Raw genomic sequence first — 23,404 nt, 5'->3', positions numbered from 1 at the left:
GGCACGCACCCGTCCGCCTCCGCCGCGCCCCTGCCTGCGTCTTCTCTACGTCATCGGGCAGGGCGTCCAGCCGGCCCTGGGCCCCGCTCTCAGCCCGTCCGGCGGGCCGGGCCGGGGTGGGAAGCGGCGCGTTTGGTCAAATAACCTCGAGGCGAGTCCCCGCGTCCCTGACGCGCCGCGCTCGCGGGCAGGGCTTGGAGGGGCGGCTTTTTACACAGCCAGATGATGTCACTGTCGAAAGTTTTCAGAGGCAAACGGCCCCAGCTGGGAGGAACGCAGCGGCGGGGAGCAGCGGAGGTTTGCCGGCGGCCTCCGGGCCCCAGCGCTTTGGATGAGAGATGCTGGGGGGGGGGGGGGGCGTGTCCTGACCGCGCGGACAGCGCTGCCCGAAAGGCCGCGTTGGGGTCCCCACCCTGCAAAGCCTGAAGCACTCGCTTACCTTTAGGCGCCTGGATAGTCTCCTGGAACTCACTGTGTCATGAAAATGAAGCGTGTGCATAAGTGCTGGCAGGAGACCTGCCACTACTTGTTGTATTTTACATCTATGTGCTTTTTTAAATCGCGATTAATTTTTTTTTTTTTTTTTTTTAGCCGCTTGACAGCAACCATTAAAAAGAAATTAATTCTCTCCCTGGAAAGGTAGCTATAAACTGGCCACCTCAACATTTTTAAGCAGTCTTTAAAAATAGTACTGTACTTGGTGAGGAAGGAACTTTCTGGTTTTTTGATTCGTTGAATTAGTTTGTTGTTGGTCTTTTTTTTTTTTTTTTTTTTTAAATCTAGGATCATAGTTTTAGTTGGTGCCCAGTCCTGAATTATTTGTGCACCGAAAACTCCATCAACTTCTACTCCATTGACTTTGGTAGTGATTTTAGGAACTCAGGGCAAACAAGATCAGAACCTTTTGTCTGCAAATGGTAGCAGTGGGATACACTGAAGAGTTGAAGGGGCTTGCAAACCTGCATAACTTTTTGTAGGTGAGTAGTTCCACTAATTTTGATGGGATGATTCCCGTTTAAAGGATCTGAGCTATAAAATGCAAAGTAAAATACGTTTTTAAAAATTGTCAACATATATAAAGTAAATATCCTTAAAATAGAGTTCACAAGCAGCATTTTTCTTAGGTTTGTCTCTCTCTAATTTTCAGTTCTACATGGAAATATATTTTCCTCACTTTGTGTCGGTATGGTGAAATTGGCATTTACTGATAAAAATCTAATACTTCCAAGCCTAAAAATAAGAGAGAGAAGAGCAAACAAGGCCCTAATCCTACAAACCATTGTGCATTTGCTTAACTTTACGTATAGGAGCTATCTCTTTGAAATCAAAGGGGCTAAATGCAATGTGTAAAGTTAAGCACATGCGTAAGTCTTGGTATATTCAGGACCAATGTATGTAAAACCACAAGTGAAGTATAGGTTATTTGTTCAGTTACAGTACCTTAAACAGTTTGGCAAGATTATTTTTATTTGGAGATTTTGTCCAAAAAAAATTGTGTATCGCAACTTTTTTTGTACAAGAGCAAATATAATTTGAATAAAATATTAGTCTTCAAATTTGCTGAAATACACACAGGAAAAGTAGTTATAATTAACTTGTACTTATACCAAAAAAAGGCTTTTTTTTTTAACACAGAAAATGTTTTGTGTGTATATCTCCGTTGTGAGAATGAAATACAATATATGAAACCTATATATTTTCATAGAAATATTTTTCTCGTTATTTTAGTGTTGTGTGGTGGAAAGGAGCAAAATTAAACAGAATTGAGGTTACCTTCCTGTACCCAGAAACAAATTTAGTCCAATGCCTATCATATCCACTGCACACAGGGATACTAAGAGTTTGGAGTGAAGATCTCTGCAAGATATTGCTTTAGGGTTCACCCAAACTGAACTGATTCATTTTATATTGAAAGTGGGGAGATGGTAGTTCTTCAGGCTATTTCCATCCACATAAAGAGAAGTAGGGGTCAATTGGTTGTTCAGGGATCAGTGCATAATTGTGAATATTTTAAAAGGTTTTAAGGGACATTTGTCCATGTAACAAAACCTTAGATAGTCTTGTTTTTCATCCTCATTTGTCAGATGGAATAAATCAGGCAACTTGTTTTGAAATTTTATCCTTAGCTCTCTGCTTTAAATTAGGCACCTAAATGCACACTTAGACACTTAAATGAAACTGAATTCATATTCCAAGAAGCCGCTGATGTGAAAATTTGGGGCTAAATAACTTGACTAGGGCCACAGCAAGAGTCAGTAAGCTCCTGGGGTTAGGTACGTCTCTTACTATGTGTTTGTACAGGACTACCACAATGGGGCCCCACCCCGGTTGAGGCATTTGAGTGCTACTGCAATGCAAACAGCTGTCAGTGGCACGATAAGAACACAGAAGTCCCTTGCTCTTAATGCCACTTTCAGTTTACTAGAAACTAGATCATATTAAGAAGAAAAGGAGGACTTGTGGCACCTTAGAGACTAACAAATTAATTTGAGCATAAGCTTTCGAGAGCTACAGCTCACTTCATCGGATGCATTCAGTAGAAAATACAGTGGGGAGATTTATATACACAGAGAACATGAAACAATGGGTGTTACCATACACACTGTAACAAGAGTGATCAGGTAAGGTGAGCTATTACCAGCAGGAGAATGAGGGCTGTGGCGGGGGAGGGGGGCGGGGGGGAGCCTTTTGTAGTGATAATCAAGGTGGGCCACTTCCAGCAGTTGATAAGAACGTCTGAGGAATGGTGGGGGTAATAAACATGGGGAAATAGTTTTACTTTGTGTAATGACCCATCCACTCCCAGTCTCTATTCAAGCCTAAGTTAATTGTATCCAGTTTGCAAATTAATTCCAATTCAGCAGTCTCTCGCTGGAGTCTGTTTTTGAAGGTTTTTTGTTGAAGAATTGCCACTGTTAGGTCTGTAATGGAGTGACCAAAGAGATTGAAGTGTTCTCTGACTGGTTTTTGAATGTTATAATTCTTGATGTCGGATTTGTGTCCATTTATTCTTTTACATAGAGACTGTCCAGTTTGACCAATGTACATGGCAGAGGGGCATTGCTGGCACATGATGGCATATATCACATTGGTAGATGCGCAGGTGAACGAGCCTCTGACAGTGTGGCTTATGTGATTAGGCCCTATGATTGTGTCTCCTGAACAGATATGTGGACACAGTTGGCAACGGGCTTTGTTGCAAGGATAGGTTCCTGGGTTAGTGGTTCTGTTGTGTGGTGTGTGGTTGCTGGTGAGTATTTGCTTCAGGTTGGGGGGCTGTCTGTAAGCAAGGACTGGCCTGTCTCCCAAGATCTGTGAGAGTGATGGGTCACACTTCAGGATAGGTTGTAGATCCTCGATGATGCGTTGGAGAGGTTTTAGTTGGGGGCTGAAGGTGATGGCCAGTGGCATTCTGTCCTGTAGTAGGTAACTCCTGGGTACTCTTCTGGCTCTGTCAATCTGTTTCTTCACTTCAGCAGGTGGATACTGTAGTTGTAAGAACGCTTGATAGTGATCTTGTAGGTGTTTGCCTCTGTCTGAGGGGTTGGAGCAAATGCGGTTGTATCGTAGAACTTGGCTGTAGACAATGGATTGTGTGGTGTGGTGGTAGGCATGTAGGTAGGCATAGCAGTGAGTAGGTTTCCGATATAGGGTAGTGTTTATGTGACTATCACTTATTAGCACCGTAGTGTCCAGGAAGTGGATCTCTTGTGTGGACTGGTCCAGGCTGAGGTTGATGGTGAGATGGAAATTGTTGAAATCATGGTGGAATTCCTCAAGGGCGTCTTTTCCATGGGTCCAGATGATGAAGATGTCATCAGTGTAGCACAAGTAGAATAGGGGCATTAGAGTATGAGAGCCGAGGAAGTGTTGTTCTAAGTCAGCCATAAAAATGTTGGCATACTGTGGGGCCATGCGGGTACCCATAGCAGTGCCGCTGATTTGAAGGTATACATCATCAAGGATGTATCAGGGAGTGGATGTGTCATTACACAAAGTAAAACTATTTCCCCGTGTGTATTCTCCCCCCCCCCCCCCCCCGCTGTTCCTCAGATGTTCTTGTCAACTGCTGGAAATGGCCCACCTTGATTTCCACTACAAAAGGTTCCCCCCCGCCACCCTCCCCGGCTCTCCTGCTGGTAATAGCTCACCTTACCTGATCACTCTCGTTACAGTGTGTATGGTAACACTCATTGTTTCATGTTCTCTGTGTATATAAATCTTCCCACTGTATTTTCCACTGAATGCATCCGATGAAGTGAGCTGTAGCTCACGAAAGCTTATGCTCAAATAAATTGGTTAGTCTCTAAGGTGCCACAAGTCCTCCTTTTCTTTTTGCGGATACAGACTAACACGCTGCTACTCTGAAAATAGATCATACTGTTGAGCTAACCCTCCTTGCAGCCAGAGGTCACAGTAGCTCTCAACAGAGAAGCCTGTTTGCATGCAGTTTGCTGAAGCCTTAGTTACATCAGGTATATACCGCCCTTCGTAAACACAAAAACTGATCTGGAATTATTTTAAATATCTGTGGATTTAGGATGGGGACCATATGGAACTGATGGGATTTGAGGGGAGAAAGACCTGTATGGAATTATGGATTCTTTTGTTGTTGTTGTTTTGGGGAGAGAATATTTTATCCAGGGAATGTCAGATATGTCATTGACTGAAACAGAAATTTTTCAGGGAGCCCTTGACATTTTGTCTGAAGCAAAAAAGTACTGAGGCACAGTCACAGAAATAAATAGTGCAAGAAAGGCACCAAATCTCTCAGTACTAAACAGGAAGTCTTGGGTCATGGAACCAAGATTTCTTCAGGGTTTGTGGAAATTGGCATCTTAATGGTGTTTCTGGACCAGTGGCTAAAGAGTCACAGGGTTATTAAAATAAAAAACAAGGACTAGCCTAGATTGGAAGCAGGCCAGAGAGAGACAGAGAGAATAGCAAGAGCAGGATAGACGTTGATTGGATTGAAGAGTCAGAACACAGTGACAGAAGCTCCTGATAGGAAAATAATACAATCAAGAAAGAACCGCCTGGAAGTTTCCAAGGGTGGCATGTCACCACCATCATTTGACTGGTGCTCCTGGAGTTACTGTTTCCTTTGGGACCAAACCTTCTGGAGCTTGGGGAATTCTTCCTGTTATGAATTAGGGAACTGAGACCCAAGAATGAGAATCTTGTACAGATGGTACTTATGGCGCCATTCGGCACAGTAAAACATATTGTGAAATAATATATTTTAATATCTGGACAAAAAAGCTAGCATAAATCTGCTGCCATTAGATTATCAGTAATCCTTTTGAAAAATATTCTATCAGTTAGCCCCATTTATCAGCAGAAATAACTGTATGAACATCTAGTGATAGCCTTTGTATGTGAAACTCCTCTAGCAGAATTAATATAATTGACTCCAGCATTTGTTCTGATCTAAACAGGAATTTGTAGCCTGCTCTTTGAGACTCTCGTATATAGCAATTAAATGTTTTCTAGTTCCATCTTGAGGTTAAAGGACTTTTCATGACTCACTGTCCATTAAGTGAGTCATGGTTCTATATAGCATAAGAATCCTGATTCAGAACAGCACATGCTTAACTTGTCCTGTATAAGGAAGCTTTCCTGGATCAGGACTAAATTAGTATTCTCAGACAAGAAAAAAGTTAGAGTTAAGGTTTTAAATGAACATGTCAGACTGCAGGTGGTTGAACACTGCCTCAGAGATCTATTTATGACTAACAACAATGTTGTCGCATCTGTCAGTCTTCAGACAGTGACACTTCCTACTAGTTTTAATTCAGTCCTGGGCTCACTTAGTGTTTGGAAAAGCTTTTCTGACCAGCCAAAGTAAAAACAAACTAACAAATCCCAAACACCTCTCTGAATTCTATTGGCATTCAGGGGAAATCTAATTGAGTCCTGTCATAAGCAAGGTGCAGCTCCTATTTAAGGAGTTCTAGGTTGTTTCTTTTTACCCCAGAAATTTTAAAAATGTCAAAATCATTTAACAGAAACTATGTCACATCTTAACTGTGCTTGGCTCTACTTGTAAAAAAGGACAACAATTTAGGATGAGATTTTAAAAGGTTCCTAAGGTGGTTAGATGCCTAATTCCCATTGAAATTTGATGAGACTAGGACACCTCTGTCTTTAGAGACCTGTCAGAATCCCAGCCTCAGGCTCATTTCTCCAGCAATAAGCCCTATGGCGCTTTCAAAGCTGAGGCTTGAACTATTAATAAAACACTACATTGTGAAAGCCTAAATATCCATAGAGCACGGTTATATATAACCCACATAGAAATTATGTTAAAAGACCAGTAAAGTTATAAAGTCAAGCACTCCAAAGTTAGGAAAGAGCAGAGTCTATTAAGGTTGCCATGCTCATGGCATTATTATCCCCATTTACAGAGGCTGTGCTGAGGCACAGATAGATTAAGGTCAAAAGTGCTTATTCATTTTGGGTGCCCAATTTGAGATGCCCAGGGCCTGGTTTTCCAGAGTACTATTCTACCCCTACCCCTAGGCCTGCTCTTGTCCCCTCTGTATTTTATTCAGGCTCCATTCTCCTCCTCTTCTTCCATGCTGCTGGTGGTCGCCAGTAAGAGATAGTCTTTCTGCTCTCTGCTCCTCTGCCCAGTGGCCTGCAGCACTTGGGAGCAGTAATTGCAGGGGAAATCCTGCTCAGCCCTTGCAGCTCTGCACTGGACCATGCTCACTACATATGAAATCATTACAGAATTTAGCTGTCAAGCTAACAAGTCACTCCTGAGCATTTGCAGTCAAAGATTTTTCTTATAACGTGGCCAAATTTGGGCAGTTTTGCAAGTAGACAACAAAAGACCCAGTGCTGACACAAACGCCACCCCTTTGCTAAATGTTAATTCCTTGTTTGAAAGCATGGAGGTACTAAAACGTATCAGTTAAACAGTTGTAAGATTTATTTAAAAAACATGGGCAAAACAATGTATTTTTCCCTAATGTAATTCTTGGAACGGGCTGAACTAGTTTTGCTTACATTAAAAAGAATTAGCTGAAGCAGACACCAGCTATAGAAACAAAATATCACCGTTGATCATTGTCTATACCAGGACATTTAACTGCAATGGGGTTCAAACTCGCTTGTTCTAAAAGTGGGTCCATCTTCATTTGTAGTTAAACCGTTTTCAGCACAAGTTCAGCTGCCCCCATTGCTGACTGTTATCAGTAATGTATAATGAGAGTGCTCTTGAAGGTCTGAGGGCCAGACTGTTAAAGTTATGGAGGTATTTAACAGGGTGTGCTGAGTCATGAGCTGGCTCAGCACCCTTTCACTCAAAGCCCCCCAGTGTACATTAATTGGGACCTGACTGAAAGACAGATAGTTGTCAGAGGGTGCCAACTAACTGAGTAGAGATACAGCTGAAAGGCTAATTGGGTGGAAGTATAATCCCCAGCATCTGGGTCTATATAAGCGAACAGGAAGATGTGGCTAGAGCAGAGGTGGGCAAACTACATATCTGGCCCATGGGACTGTCCTGCCCGGCCCCTGAGCTCCTGGCCCAGGAGGCTCACCTCCAGCCCCTCCCCCACTGTTCCCCCTCCCATGCGGGCAGCGGGGCTGTGAGCTCCTGCCACTCGGGGCGGCGACAGTGGCGCACACGGCGGTGGAGGAGTTGGTCCGGGGGGGGGCAGACAAGGGGTGGTTAGGGGTGGGGGGAATCCTGGGGGGCAGTCAGGGCACAGGGAGCAGGGGGCGGTTGGATGAGGCGGAGGTTCTGGGGCGGTCAGGGAATGGTGGGGTTGGATAGGGCGTGGGAGTCCCGGGAGGCCTGTCAGGGGGTGGGGGTGTGGATAGCTCAGGGCAGTCAGGGGACAGGGAGGGTTGGATGGGTCAGGAGTTCTGAGGGGGACAGTCAGGGGGCGGGAAGTGGGAGGGGGCAAATTGGGGCAGGGGCCAGGCTGTTTGGGGCACAGCCTTCCCTACCCGGCCCTCCATACAGTTTCGCACCCTGATGTGGCCCTTGGGCCAAAAAGTTTGCCCACCCTGGTCTAGAGCGAAGAGTAGGCAGCCTGAAGGGAGGCAGGAATAGGTAGAACTGATTACTGCTAATGTTGTACCCTTCCACGGAAACAAGTGGGGGAAACTGGTTACTGACTGTAAATAGTATGTAAATAACTCTCTAGGCTGCTGAACGGATATAGTGAAGTATGGTGTGGTCACTTACTGTGGCTGAAAAAGACTCTCAGGGAGCATCCTGTGACATGCCAGAAGATGCAGATAGGTGCTTTTTAAAATCCTACCAGGTGCTTAAGTGCATTAGGCACCTAACCTGGTTAGGCATTTTTTAAAATTCCATTAGATGCCTATCTGCATCTTTAGGTGCCTAAATATCTTTGATAATCTGGCCCTGAGTCCTGCCAGGCATTTTATGCCAAGCCAGGTCAATATTAGACTCCAATTGAGATTCCTCCATCCTGTAACATTCTTTATTTGCAGCTGAGTTGCATTCAGGAAAGTTTAGAATTATTTTCTTTGTTTTCAAAGGAATTTCAATCTGATCCTTACAACTGAAAACCCAACTAACTAGGGTAAGGGAAAGCAAACAAGCTAGCACAGATAAGATAAGGGTTTTAGAAAGCAATTTTTTATCTGAATAGTTACAGGATGGTAGAATCTCAACTGGAGTCTAATATTGACCTGGCTTGCCATAAAATGTCAATATCTCTTAAATCATATTAAACTGTAATCCTATAGTTACACTACAGAGTCCAATGTCCTAGAAACTGTAAAGTAAGCACTGAGCAATGGAGATAAGGATGATAAGAAAATAAAATGTAGCTTATTCACTGATGACAGGAGAAAACTGTAAACAAAAACACATGCAAAAACATTTTAAAGAAAAGATTAACAAATAGAATGGACATTCTAAATGGAATATCTAGTGACACCTGTACAAACTATATTTGCAGAGATAAAGGAAATAAAAATAAAAAAGCAAGACCTTTTTGAAAACATGGACTTCTCCTGAATCACCAAGGATTAGGCCTTGGATTTTATGGTATAACCAGTTTGCCTTCTCTGAGAGCATCATAGTCTTGGAGATCGGGGTTGTACCACAGCTGGGTAAAACCACATGATAGTTGTCTGTGGTTAGAAAGATGGCCAAAGATTTTTTTTTTTTAATACAACACCTGTTACATAAGCTGAAGGGACAATCATAGCCAAATTTACAATAGCAGCCTCTAAATTTGTGTGCACAGAACTAAGCATGCAAATCAGAAGGATACCTAATGACCCAATTTGGGTTGGGTGCAGAAATCAGTTCAGGAATATTCAAACAGTTGGAAGTGCAGTCCTGGGTGCACACATTTAGAGGCTGAGTTAAGGCCACTTTTCTTCCTAGGTTTTTCGATACCATAGGCACAGCACATACAATAAAATATATAGCCTCAGAGAAAAGCAACTAAGTTGTGATAGAAAGTCTCATTGTATATATGTAATGGTGATTCACATTACCAAAGGCATGTGGAGAATTGTTAGGCCTGTTTGTCATTTGTAAGTCCTGAACTTTTTGTTTTATTCTTTTCTAACACAAAAAATTACCAAATTTAAGGGGAAAACAGCTTGTGCTAAGAATATATATATCAAAATATTGTTACATATAGGACTAGTGGCCCTGACATTTGGTAAAGAGACAAAATGTTAATCTTCGAGGTACCATTAAAATCTGTGTAAGATTAGTTGTGATGGAGTTATTACCATTTGGTGATCTTTTTATCGAGAGCATCAGCATAGCAATGGACATTTTCCTCAGTGCTACTCTCCCAGAAACCTTCGCAGAGTTCCTAAATCTTAGCAAATCACTAATAAATAACATCCAATGCATTGTTGCCAGCACTGTAAAAAATTTGCTAGGGATGGTGTTGCTTGCTCTTCTGAGCCAGCAGCAGAGGATGCAGCCATCCCTTCTCTCCTGTGTTCTGCCAGCATACAGACTTGCCCCCTACTGGTGAAAGCTTGTGTTGCAATTTTTTAGAAAATTCATGAAGCAGCTTTCACAATCCACCAAATTTTGGTCAGTACTGAAAACACCCAAGACTGGTTTACAAATCCAGGGATAATTCTATCTAAAATTACACTGTTGGCAGTTCTGCCAATCTTCTCTAAACTAGTTCTATGCACTAGTTCTCATTCTCTTAGGTACTTATGTAGCTCCTGTAGTATTTTACAGATGAGCAAGATTGGTTTCAAGATAAACCTTTATTAAGAATGTACAGAAATAAGGTAACAAACTTCCTACTACTCTGTAGCTGTAGCCTGTGACTGCCCTGTGTGCCGCCTTTGTTTCCCCTCTGAAATTTAGAACAGGGAAGAGTGGAGGCAAAATCAAACTCTTATTGGTTCTCAAAGCTTTACTATGGAGAAACTACTCTCTCCCCCAATATGCAGCACCTCATGGAAAAATAGATTGCATAAAGAATGTAGAGGAAGTATGGCATCTCTACAATTCCTGGAGGATGTACTGTATGTAACATTGCACTCCATATCCCCAGATCTCCAAAATCTCAGGCAAGTACCTTACCCACTGGAGCATCCTTCCTCCCCTTCAATAAAACAAATATGAAGTTTCTAGGCCAGGTGATTTTTTTATTTATTATTATTATTATTATTATTTTTGGTTATGCAATGTCAAAAAGTATTGGAAGAATTTTCACAAAGTGAAGAAGGAATAATTACTCACCTATAATGCTGCATTTCTGGAGATATTTAACTGGCTTTCAACTTGAGGGTCTCAGCTCTCTAACATGAGTCAGGCCACTCATGTTAAGAGCTAAGAGCCAAGAGTAAATTCCTTCTGAATGATATCTATAGAGAAGGAAAAATTACTTACATGTAATTCTGCTTCTCTGAAGGTATAATTTCAAAGGGATTCTCATTCTTGAGCCTTAGCTCCTTATTGGTTTGTTTCAGAGTAACAGCCGTGTTAGTCTGTATTCGCAAAAAGAAAAGGAGTACTTGTGGCTCACGAAAGCTTATGCTCTAATAAATTGGTTAGTCTCTAAGGTGCCACAAGTACTCCTTTTCTTATTGGTTTGTCTCACTCTACTGAGCTGAGACCCAAGAGTTGGAATATAAATATCTATAATAGTATAATTAAAGTACACCTATATTTTGCTAAGTTCCATAACTGAGAAATGGGTTGTCTGATTCCTCTTAACATTTCCTCTTAAAATTTTCATTGGCTGAAGATCTGCATGCAAAATTTGAGGCACAAAAATTTAGAACAGGGTAGAGTGGTGGCAAAATCAAGCTCTAAATGAAAAGCTGGTTGTAGCCTTTACTAAGGAGAAACTATTGTCTATAATATAAAGCTAAAGGAAGGACAATTAAGAATATGACAAAGGCATGTGTAAAGAAATTACACCTTTGTGATTAATCTTGTACTAACAAAAGAATGGGAGTTTCTTATAAAAGGAACTAAACTTTCCAGGATATTAAAAAAAAAAAAACGGTGGTTTTGTAAAGTAAGCAGTACTTATCGTACTTTTAAATATTGGTTTCCGGCATATTTTTAGTGAGTTTGTAAATCCTTTCCTTTTCTTCTCAGCTACATAGCCTTTGGCATTCCAGCCAATCCTGGAGTGGTTTTAATTAATTATTAATCAATACTTCACCATCAGCAAATTAACAGTTTAGGATATATCAAAGTTAAGAAGGACTCTTGTTTTGCTTACATTATCATTTCATGTTGGTTTCAGAACACTGGCCATCATATTGGCTGATGAGGTTAATTTTCTGTTCCATGAAACCATTAACTTCGTCTATAAACTCCCTATGGGAGTATAACTAAATTCCAAATTCTTGTGGGAAATAAAATTTCTCATGAGGATTTGTAGGACTGCACATTTCTTTATTAACATCGTATCATATTGCCATCTTATTTTTGTCCCAAATATCATGTACTCAAAACTACAATGCAGTTTCTGATGCTAGCAATCTAAACAAAACACATTTTGAGCTGTATTGACTTCTTAATGCACTTGTGGAAATCCCATTTGTGTTAATGAGAGTAGTTTATGCACCTTGAAAGGTCAAATTCTACCTTCCATGCTACTGGCAGGGAGAGGGGGAAGAGAAATACTGGTTGGTATTAGGATCCTGGTAAAATTCTCACAGACTTAGATGAATTTAGGATCAGAGCCAATTTGCAATAGGGAACAGAGTGCAGCTCTTCCAAATAGGAGTGTGCAATGGGAGCAGCACTTCCCGACTCTTACTTGTCACTGCCTCCAAAAGTACAAGCTAGCAAACTGGTGTTTGGACAGGCTGCTCACACCCTTCATTTTTGGAGCACGGTTTAGCATGTCAGCCGACCTCTCCTAGCAGTCTGCAGAGGAGAGGCATGGTGAGGGAAGCTAACTCATTGGCACAAACACAAGAGCAGAATGCCTTAAGTTTGTGGGAGAGCCGAGGTAAAGGAGAAAGAAATGAGTCACTTAAGTGCATGCCATGATGGTAACGATCGAAAAGATTCACCGACATGGAACCGTGCAGTGATATAACAGGTATATTGCAACACAATGAACTCACGCCTGTGCATAAAGAGGTAGCTCGGGGGGGGGTCACTATGAGAGAGCAAAGGCAGGGCCATATCAGACTCTCTGTAAAGTGAAAAATTATAGCTCTAAATGGGGCTGCTGGAGATCAGATCGAAGACCACAAACTGCATCCATCACCCACTGCAATCATTAATAGCGGCCCCAGGGCCAGGAGTGCTTCTACAGGTAAGGCTGCATTGCAGACCCTCCAGCAGGAGCTCAGAGCTACGGAGCTTGACTGTCGAATAGCAAGTGTTAATTAAGCCAGCCACCGCTCCTTTGACCCACGCGGGAGGATGGGATAGCTGGCGGGCACCAGTGGCGCGTGCTGGCCGCTTCCCGGGACGCGGGTCCCGCCCCCGCCCGCTGCTCCGGACGCGCTATGAATGGTTTCTCTGTCACGTGACAGCGCCCAGTGGCTCGGTCTCAGCCCCCCTCCCCCCGGAGAGGGGGGCGGGGCCCGCAGAGCGCGGGCGGGGCCCTGGGCCGGTGGCGGGCGCCGTTCAAACGCGGCAGCGGCTGGGCGGGAGGCGCCGTCGGGCGAGCCGGAGCCTTTGCAAGGAGGCACCGAAACCCCGGCCCTGCAGGAGGGACAGGAGCGCGCTGTGTCCCTTCCAGGGGGTAGGAAGCTGCAGCCCCTGCCGCTGGGGGCAGGAGTGGGGTTTAATGCCCCCGTTGTTGTCGTGTAACCCAGTCGGCTGGGGGTTTAACCCCCCCCTTTAATATGTAACCCCTCCTGGGTTGGAGGAGGAAGGGGTTTAACCCCCTCCCACCCCCACATTACTGTGTAATTCTCCTCCATTGGGGCAAGCAGAGGGTTTATATCCTCCCCTCCCACCCCAATGTGTAGCACTCTCCACTGGGGCAGGGAGAGGGTTTAATCCCTCCCCCTTACTGTGTAACCCCCTGGTGTGGGGAAAGAAGGGGGGTTAATTACCACCACCCCTCTTACTGTGTAACTCCCTCCACTGGGGCAGGGAGAGGGTTTAATATCCTACCCCAGTATTGGGGATGGGGGGAGGAGTGACCCCCTGCGATTCAAATTCTTGCAGACTTCACAGTGGTTCAACTCCAGATCTGAACTGTGTAGTGTGGGCTCATCTCTCAACACTTACATGCTGATTACAGTTTGATGGAAAGTTTGGGCTGAAGCTCTTCCTGCAACTGGTAACTGTAACCCAGGCCTGATCTGGAGTTTTTACTGGCTCTGTACCCACGATAAGCTGTTTCCTGAAAGCCTGCAGTACCCTTTGTTCTTTAAGACCTTATCTACAACTGATTTTTTTTTTCTTACACTACATTAATACAGCTCGACCTATGGTAGCAACAGGGGGCGCTGCTTGATGTGACAGTGTTTAAAATGCCCCCATCCAGTAGCAGGTGCTACAAGTGAAGCTGAGAAATGGCAAAATAAAGAACCCCTTGTGTAGACATAGACTGACTCACTCCTCATCTGCAGCATTTTCCAAAACATTTTAAGAGGCTGACAAAATAGTGTGGTTGAAAGCTTCCAGTTGTAGTGTTTTGTGCCCTATTGATTTGACTCAGAAGACTTAAGGCTCCTGTCTCTTATGTTACAGTACAAGCAGTATGTAGTTTAAGGGGCTCTTCAAAACTCGCTCCCAGATTTCTGCTACTTTTTCCTGTAATTCAACATTTTTATGCTAAGTGCCCCATCTTGCAATCCTTACTCTGCCAGCACACCTACTGGAGTCATTGGTCATTTTGCTGGATTAAGGATTGCAAGTTGATGTACTAAATGATGCATCCGATGAAGTGAGCTGTAGCTCACGAAAGCTTATGCTCAAATAAATTTGTTAGTCTCTAAGGTGCCACAAGTACTCCTTTTCTTTTTTTTAAAATGATGTAAGTGTTTTGGAATCATGTTTCTAGTAAAAGGCATATTTGTTTACATAAATATAAAACCTGAATAATTTTTTCTAAAAGCAACTTTAAAAATTTCTAGAATACATCTGTTGGATGAACTAAATGGCTCCAAAAGGCAAAATAAAAAAAAAGAAATACAAGTGCTGCCCTTGTTTGTCATCACCATCTTTGCAGGAAGATGCCGCTGGAGAGCAGGTATGGTGTTAGCATTTTTATCTGAGGACTGGGGAAAGGGAATTGACTTTGTAATGTGCAGGAAGTTTATCCTTGGTGGCTATTTTAATTGACACATTTTATCCCGTGTTATTAGCTCTTCTTGCTACATTTCCCCTAACACACCTTGTAGTGTTAAATTATGCTCATACGCACTTACACATCACCTCTGATTTTGTCTCCATCTTTTAATCTGGCCCTTTAAGTGCAGACATGCCTTTGAGTCTCTTACCTGGCTGGAGAAGACTCCCAGCAGTGGATTCAGACTCTTATTTCCATTAAGGACTTCCTCTAAATTGTGGTTTCAAAGGAACAGCTCCATTCAGAATGTATCCTGAAGAACAAGAGGGAAGTTCATTGGTGTCCTGCAGCCCCTTTGTATTGGCTAACTGCAGGGGGTATTTTTGTTTGCAGCAGAGGCATGACTGTGGTCTGAGGTTCCCAGGTGAGGATTTCCTTTATGCCCCAGCTGTCATAGGATTTGTCAACACTGCAATATAAGCCCAGGGCATGTAGAACTTGAGTTATCAGAATCTGGGTTCGTTAATCTAGGGCTTGAGTGTCTATACTTATTTGTAATACCAGATTAGGAATTTGTTGGAGCCTGAGGCTCCAGTGTTTCCACTGCATTATGCAGGCCTGAGTACAACCACCCAAATCCCAGACTTCCGAGTGCCATCCCAAAATGTGGCTGCTCTGGCCCTTTGTTCATGGTGCAGTGTGGAAAAACTTGACTGTCCACCAAACTTGATTGTCCAGAGGACAAAGAAAGTTGGCTGTGGGATTGTGAAATACTTTTGGCAGTCTCCCAGAGTACAAGTCCTGTGGGGTTGTGTACACACTGCAAAGCAACAGGGCTTGAACCCTGAATCCCAACTTGACTCAGGCTCGACCCTTCCACCCCCCACTGAGATCAAGCCTAGGACCCAAGGTCAGTGTGAGTTGCTTGTAGATGGAAGAGGGGTTAGACTTGAGAGTGAGTTTACATTGCAGTGTAGTCATACCCACAATGTCCGTAGGGGGCCATGGCAGCTTAAACAGGCTGAGTTCTGCTTTAACTTGACCTGCTGTCAGAAACTTGCACTGGGCCCCATGAGAGGGGGAGTGAAAACTATTTCATACCCCAGACTCTGTAAGGGCACAGGGATGAGTCTAGTCTTTCGTAGCTCTGAAACTTCTCAGAATGGATCTCTGCAGCCATCCCTTGCCTAGGCAACTCCCCTTTCCTTCTTTCTCCTTATTTTCTGGCAGACTCTGAGCTTTACTTGTATACTTTCTGATATAAGAAGTGAAAGAGGCCACAATCCTTCCCCTTTTTGATATTTTGAGGCTTTCTACCGTATGCAGGAAAAAGCTTACATATACTATTTATCCAGATCTTAATAATAAAAAAAGCTGTGGGAGGAATTCCCAAAGGGAGAGAGTGCCAATCTCCAGAACATCAGACAGAGATCCCCCACCAAAAATCATGAGATTAAAATATATGAGCTTTATGAAGATAAAGTTCCTGATTATTTTTTGTTTGGTTTGTCTGTCTTCTAGCTGTGCTTAACTCTGGGGAGAAGGGAAAGTCTCAGGTTCCCTGTTATACACGTTACAGGCAGGAAACTTAGATGCTGTACCTGACTATCCTTCCATTCCATCCAGTCATCCCCATTTCTTTATTATTCCCAAGGTTGCCCCAAAATCCAGGCTGTAGCTGCAGCCTCCCGGTTTCTACTTAAAGTGACCCTGGTTTCTGCTGTTCCCCTAACTCCAGATCCCCCTCCACACACCTTTATTTATGCCTACATCTGCCTAATTCCAAACAGCACCAATTTGAGGCAAAATATTTTTGGAATAAGGACGTTAACAAGCCTTATCTACTGCATAAAAACACTGGAGTTTTTGACAACCTCTCCAGAATAGATAGTGCTGCAGTTACAAACAAAGACTATTATCCACTTAGGTTGATATATTTCCACAAAGGCAAACTAGACTAAACTTATGGTTCCAACAAGAAGGTTAACTTAGCCATTTTTCTCCTCCTGTGTATTTTATTGTATACGTCTTATGAAAAGAGTCTCCTAGTGTAGGTAGAATAATCCAGTCCTCAGGTGTCTTGAAATAACTGTAGCAATGCCCATCCCTAGAAGAAAATGTCAATGCAGATTTCAAGGAAGTGATGTTTTCCACTACTGCAACCTTGACATTCTTGGTTATATCATTAAAATAAAAGAATGCTCCTATCTAATATTTTCTGAGTAAATTACTATATTACTGATTTTTCCTGACTATAGCATCAGTGCCTATGTGCCAAAAACTACCTAAACCAGAGCCAATTCAAGATGTTCAATGTGAACAAATTAACACTGCATTAATGTAGCTTCTTCAAATTTAATATATTATACATGCTTGTCAAAGAACATATGAAAAATATATATTTTGTGTCACGCTGCAGATGTGGGAGCAGCATGTCAGATTGGATTTTTCCCATGGCTGTTGTAGGTTTGTAGCACTTATTATACACGTGATGTTACATGTTTGGATTATGGGAGCAGAGAATAGCTAGTATGTACTATTGTATTAACACTGTTTCATAGGTTACTGTATATTGGATACATTAGTTACATTACTTATATACTTTATATCTTTGTTTTTTAGCTTACACAGTTTGAACCAGATGAAGAAATTAAACTTTTATATCAGTTTGGAAGCTATCTTGATTACATAGAAACTCCCCAAAAAGGTCATGGCAAAATGAAAGGCAAATCCAAAAAGCATGGAAGAGAATGGAAGATAAAGGAAACCGAAAGGAAAAATAAGCCTGATCTTTGTAACGGAAAGGAAAATGTGGTTTTGTGTGAAGAAAACACTGCCAATGACACTGATCTTAAAAGGAATAAACATCTTAAAAAGAACAAACATGATACTAAAGCAAAAAGTCATTTGGATTCAACAAAAAAAGACTTTTGCTATAAGCAAAACTCCTTTGTCCCCTGGCCATTTGTTGAAAAGAAAGCAAAGAAAATAAAGCTACTTCAAGATAACAAAGTAATTGATGGTAATGAAGAGAGCTCCAGAGAAGTAAATCACAAACAATATTATAAAAATTCTAGAACAGTACAGAAGGGTAATACTCAAGGAAAACAAAAACGTCTCTGCCTTCCCTCATCACATAATTCTTTTGTAACTGAGAATGGTAAACATAATGAATTAAGTTGTAGAAATAGTTCTTGGTCTCAGACAACTTGCAAACGTCAAGGTCTTGATTCTACTGTGCATTATTTTAGTGGTGGAATCATAGCAGGTTTTAAAAAGCGCAGGAAATTGGATAAGGAAGTCCCTGTAGGCTCCAACACTACTGAAATAAACAGCTGCACTAGTAGTACAGAGCCTCTTTTGTCATCTAGTCCAGCAGCTCTGCAGATTAAAACTTATGACTCAGAAGATGAATTCAATGTGGAAACCCTGAGAGATAAGGCAGCTTCTCATATGAACTCAAAAACTGAAGAAATATGCAGCAGCGTTGATCTTAGTCAAGAGCTTTTTATAACCCAGAAGTCTTTTTTACCAGTGCAGATTCCCAATAATAGCAGTACTTGCTTATCCCTCTACAGTCAAAACCATGCTAAAGATGCAAGTGTAGAAAGAAGGTTTAAACAAAAAAACTCTACAGATACTTTGGAGTTTTCTCAGATGTCTTCAAATAGAGAAACATGTGATGAACACAGTCAGTTTTCTCAGTACGGTTTGACACCAAGTAGGGGTAGAAAGTCAGCTACAAGAGAGTGTGCAATTCAGACAGAAGACTTTTTCAGCTCTCCAGTATTTGCTTCCTCCTTAAGAATGAGAGAGAGATTTACAGATTGCCATGAACAACCACTGGACCTCAGTTTGCCTTACAGAATTCGGTCGAATGCTGAGAATACAGAAAGACTGTCCTTGGGTGGTGCCGGTGATGGTGTTCATGTATCTTCCAAACACAGATTAGAGCCTGTGTGTCATATAGAAAATCATCCTGCCGGTCCAGTGTTGGAGGAGGAAAAAGAAAATCATGTGTTCACTCAATCTCAAAAATCAGATCAAGTGAAATACATTCAGATGCTGCTTAATTCATCCTATTTCTTTAAAGTGAAAGGTGATTCAGATAATATAGTTTCTAGAACACAGTTAGTGAAGCCAAAGTTAGGAAACAAAAAAAAAAGAATAGTTGTAGACAGTACAAGACAGGAGAAATCCTAGCCGAGAAGTGTATTAGTCTGAATAATAGTCTGCATATAGACACATTCTTTATATATATTTTTCAAAGTGATTTTTAATTTCAAAGACTGCTTTATTCATTATTTCAGAACAGCAGAAGATAGCAGGTAGGCTGGAAAGAAGTACACTTGAAATTTATAACAGGTAAAGTTTAATTTACTTTACTGAATTCAACCTTCACACTGGGCCTTTTCCCCACAGTAACTTGCATATACACCATCTGTGGTGCTTATCTATTTTCACCTATCACCTGTTAAACTACACTCGTGTTGTAGCTTTAACTTTGGACCAAGTAATCCTGTGTATTATGTATGTTGTGAGAACATATCTTCTCATAAAACTTTTAAGTGAATAGTTTAATGAGATCGTCAAATGAATCATATGCTACTTAGTTACTATGTTGTTCTATGTTAGGGTTAGCTGTAGTCTAATTCTGTAATTTAAAAGTAAGTTGTTTTATTTCCCCAAAATTTATACTACATAATTCAAATAAATAGGGAAGGTGTAAGAAAAAAATCTGGATGATGTCTTTTTTTTTTTTTTTTAATTGGTGCACCTAAAGCAGCACCTGTAATGGTGAGCAAGGAGGTGTCATGAAAAAGACACAACTATGTATCTTCTGGTGAAAGAATGACACCTTCAGGTCCTGACCTACTCTACTGTGGAGTAGGTCAGGTAATATTTTTTTGTTTCCCTTTTCTAGACACACCTGGCAAGCTTACACTTATCTAGAAATGTGCAAAATACTGGTTGTTCTGGGTTGCCTCAGTCAAATGCAGTACCGTTCAGATTTTTTTGGTGTCTACTTGACTTCGGATTTTTTGTTTTTATTCTTACACTTAAACCTCCAGGTCTCAGAGCATGAGAAATAAACATTGTTTTAAAAATTAAAACTTATGTAATAGTCTTCCAGATGACAAAGGTATTAAGAAAAATAGTTCACTGTGTTAATTATCCTTCATACTTATGTGGTAGATTATATATTCGGCATACATATGTTCTAAAAGTTAATTATAACAATTTTATAGCATTTTGAAATTAAATATTGCCTTTTATTAAACAAAACTGTTCTTTACTGTGACTGTAGAAGATGGTATTTTTGAAGGTGACAGAAAGCGCTATACATTTTAAAATTCAGAACTTAATTTATATACAGGGAACATTCTTCATTATCCTTTGCCCAGCAACCTGAACCATTTGATGTCTCTTTTCCTTTCTAGCTGCAAATGTGAACCTGCTTAAATACTTCAGAGAGTTTCAGTAGAACTTTGCTAAGCTCCTTTATTCTTGCACTTCATTTTAAACACAAAAATGGTTCTTCCCTAATTCTCAACAAAAATGTAACGGTGCTATAGGTCTCATGCTATGAAGGCTTCATTATTTACATAAAATGTGATATATACATTTCCTAGAATACATTGACTTCTTAAAAATAATTGAGTTAAGCTACAGTTTTCAAAAGAAGTGAACAAAGTATGTTTAATTCATTATATGTGCGTGTGTGTTTACTTGCTAATTTGTAAAATACAGTAATTTAGAAGAGATTTCTTACTCATTTGTGAGACTCAATCAGAAACTATGAAAACAGAACTGATGCTCCTGTGCCTACATCATTCATTAAGAATGGGTTTGAGAGTGACACATGGGACCAGATCAGTAGCAATAGCGAGGGATATAGTTTCACATCCTTAATGTTGAAAACTAACAGTTTTTATAGGACCATTCCAGTTATAGTGTATTGACTGCACATTGAGGCAAGTGAGGGACCAATCCTGTAATCAGCCCATTCTCTAAACCCTCATTGACTGCAGACTCTCTCCCTGCATCCTCCAATGAGGCTGCTTTCAGTACTCATGTGAATTGCAGGATCAATCCCCATTTTCCTATACAGATTTTATTATTTATTGTTAGCTCTCTCAAGCAAATACAGTTAAAGGTATTGGATATCAGTTAAAAATGGAGCACTTCCTAAGTGTCTATTCAAGATAGATTCTCTTTTATGTCCCCATGTTAGCATAAATGTGCGCCTGCCCACTGATGGCGGTTTGCCTGATAAAAGCCACTTAAACCAGAATAAAGATCAGGGGGCTCCAGAATCCCCCACCTTTGCAGAAAATTAGGTAAAGAAAGAGGGGGTGGATTTCAGGTGCAGAAAACTGACTGCCAACGAGTAAAACACAGGCACAATGTGCCTCTGAACTTTTGCTAGGCCTGTCAACAAACACCATCTAAGTTTTGCTAAACAAACTGTATTTAGCTGTGTGTCCCTTAAAACTGGGAATGTTTTCAAGGCCTGTAACTTTCAGTTTTACAGAAAACAGTGGGTCAGATCCTAGTCAATGCAAAGTCTGTCTTATCCCACCTTCGCTTCCATCCTTTGGTCTTGTACCTAAGTAAGAACATAGCTGGATCCAAGGACTGAGACCTCAATTGGGACCCTGCTTACCTGTAAATGTGTTAGGAGTTGATTCACCATTTTATGTTCCTACATTCCTGATACTGGCAAATGCCTCCTTACTCTTGTCTAAAATTTGTAACTGCAGTCTTTACTCCACACTACTGGAAAAAAAGGTAAATTTGTATGGTTGCAGAGAGTACTACTGTGTAAGCTGTACATTGGGATCTTACATTCAGTGCAGTCTTTGGAAAGATCAATAATTTGCTTCTAAACTGAATTTTTACCTCAAAGGATAGTCTTTCAAAATGTCTAGAGGCTATCCAATGGCTACACATGCTTCTCTGATTTTAGAACAAGTCCCTTGGTGAAAGGGGTTGGACAGGAGATTCATAATATGGTCTCTTTCAGACTCAAGTGACTTTTCATGTTCTCCACTCCTAAATCTTCCTCTTCCAGATAAGATCTGTAAACAGAACCCTAACCTTTCAAAATCTCTCCCCTGTTAAAAGTAGTGTGAGATACCAGAGGAGCAAAGAAAAGGATTTACCTTCTTTCCAGTTAGTTCAGTGTATGTATTGAAAATATTTATTCACTGCTGGGGCATATTTACTTCAGCTAGAAGCGTAACCAAAGAAAAATGACTAAATAAAGGGAAAATCATTTAAAGATGTAGCCTGGATCTAAAATTTGGAGGTCAGGGCAGCAAATTAAGACAACATACTCCAGGTATTAGAGCTGCTGAAGAGACTCAACTGGACAAAGGTAAATAATTAATTGTCTCCTTTCTTCCCTTTTCATCTTTTCTTATCTTTTTATTTCTGTTATCCTCTGTTACTTTCATCTTTCATGTGTCCTCATTTTGGAAAAAGCATTTTTTTAATTTGAGTAAAAAGTGTGTGAAAGCAGTTCTGTTCACTTTGAGGTAGTTTTGCAAAATCCTCTGAAGTTCTCACCTCAGATGGATAGATATCTTTTGTATTCCTTGTACTTTCCCCCTCTACCATCCTTTTCAGTTCTTGTTAAGTCTTCTGCTATTTTTAGACTGGACAATGTCCATTTAGCTATTTGCTTGAAATATGCTTGTTTGAGCATGTGTTATGTGTCCAATGATGTCATACCTCTTGAATTTCATAAACTTAGCCTTGGAACTTTTTATATTTTGCATGAGGCATTAGTGCATTGATGTTTCCTTTTAGATCAAAGCTATCTTTAACCTGTACTCTCAAACGGGGCTCTTATATAAGTGAAAGTTCAATACTCCTCTCCTTCTCAGGACTTGATTAAAGATCAGGCACATCTTGTATACATACTTTACAGCATAATCATGTTCTAATATCAGTTGTACTTGAAATCTCATGAATTACAAAAGGATCCTAGGAAAATGTTACAATTTAGGATTAAGTCAAATGATTGAATAATCAAGTGAATGGTTAACCCATAAAAGTCCTTTTTAGAGAATTTTTAAAAAAAGTATAAAAATATAATATAGAAACTATGATGGGTTGTCATCCCCACAGCGAAGCCTGGAAGCTGTTGGAACTACTGTGTCCCCTGACACTTCAGCTAGGTTGGCCTCTCTGCCTCCTCTGCTGGTGACTCAGCCAGCCCCTCCAGGCCCTGTTATCACCCAACACGACAGCAGGTGCTGCCATACACCTAACTGATTTCAGAGTAGCAGCCGTTAGTCTGTATTCGCAAAAAGAAAAGGAGTACTTGTGGCACCTTAGAGACTAACAAATTTAATAAATTTATTAGTCTCTAAGGTGCCACAAGTACTCCTTTTCTTTTTACACCTAACTGAATTACCTGAGTGTTTTACCTAAACCACTCATGAATCTGCAGTGGAAGCACTAGCTAATTTCCCAACTCCCCAACCTTGTTCCCCTACTGGAATATAAACCCAGAATTATGCAGTCTTTCACTGCACAGGAATCTGTATGGTCCAAGCTCATTAATTAATCTGCTCCCCCCTTGATGTGGGGAAGATATGCACCAAGCCCTTGATGACTGAGCTGAGATTTTCCCAAACACTTCACTCAAAAACACACTGGTTAAGATAAAACAAGTTTATTAACTACAGAAATAT

General features: G+C 41.1%; 1 protein-coding gene across 2 annotated transcripts; it reads left to right on the top strand.

The window, feature by feature from the left end:
* The first annotated feature begins 47 nt into the window (after positions 1–47).
* LOC311521898 (uncharacterized protein) lies at positions 48–19,903 on the top strand. Of its 2 annotated transcripts, none has more exons than XM_084630592.1 (3): positions 48–977; positions 14,545–14,660; positions 17,322–19,903. In XM_084630592.1, the coding sequence occupies exons 2-3, from the start codon at positions 14,568–14,570 to the stop codon at positions 18,900–18,902; spliced, it is 1,674 nt and encodes a 557-aa protein (XP_084486718.1). In that variant the 5' UTR covers positions 48–977; positions 14,545–14,567; the 3' UTR covers positions 18,903–19,903. The 2 variants fall into 2 exon arrangements, with proteins under 2 accessions (XP_084486718.1, XP_084486719.1); XM_084630593.1 differs by lacking the exon at positions 48–977 and adding an exon at positions 13,065–13,199.
* The last annotated feature ends 3,501 nt before the right edge of the window (positions 19,904–23,404 follow it).

The sequence above is a fragment of the Lepidochelys olivacea genome (assembly GCF_965140295.1).
Source record: "Lepidochelys olivacea isolate rLepOli2 genome assembly, chromosome: 6".
Taxonomy (NCBI): Eukaryota; Metazoa; Chordata; order Testudines; family Cheloniidae; genus Lepidochelys; species Lepidochelys olivacea.
This window is presented reverse-complemented; position numbering and strand designations above follow the sequence as displayed.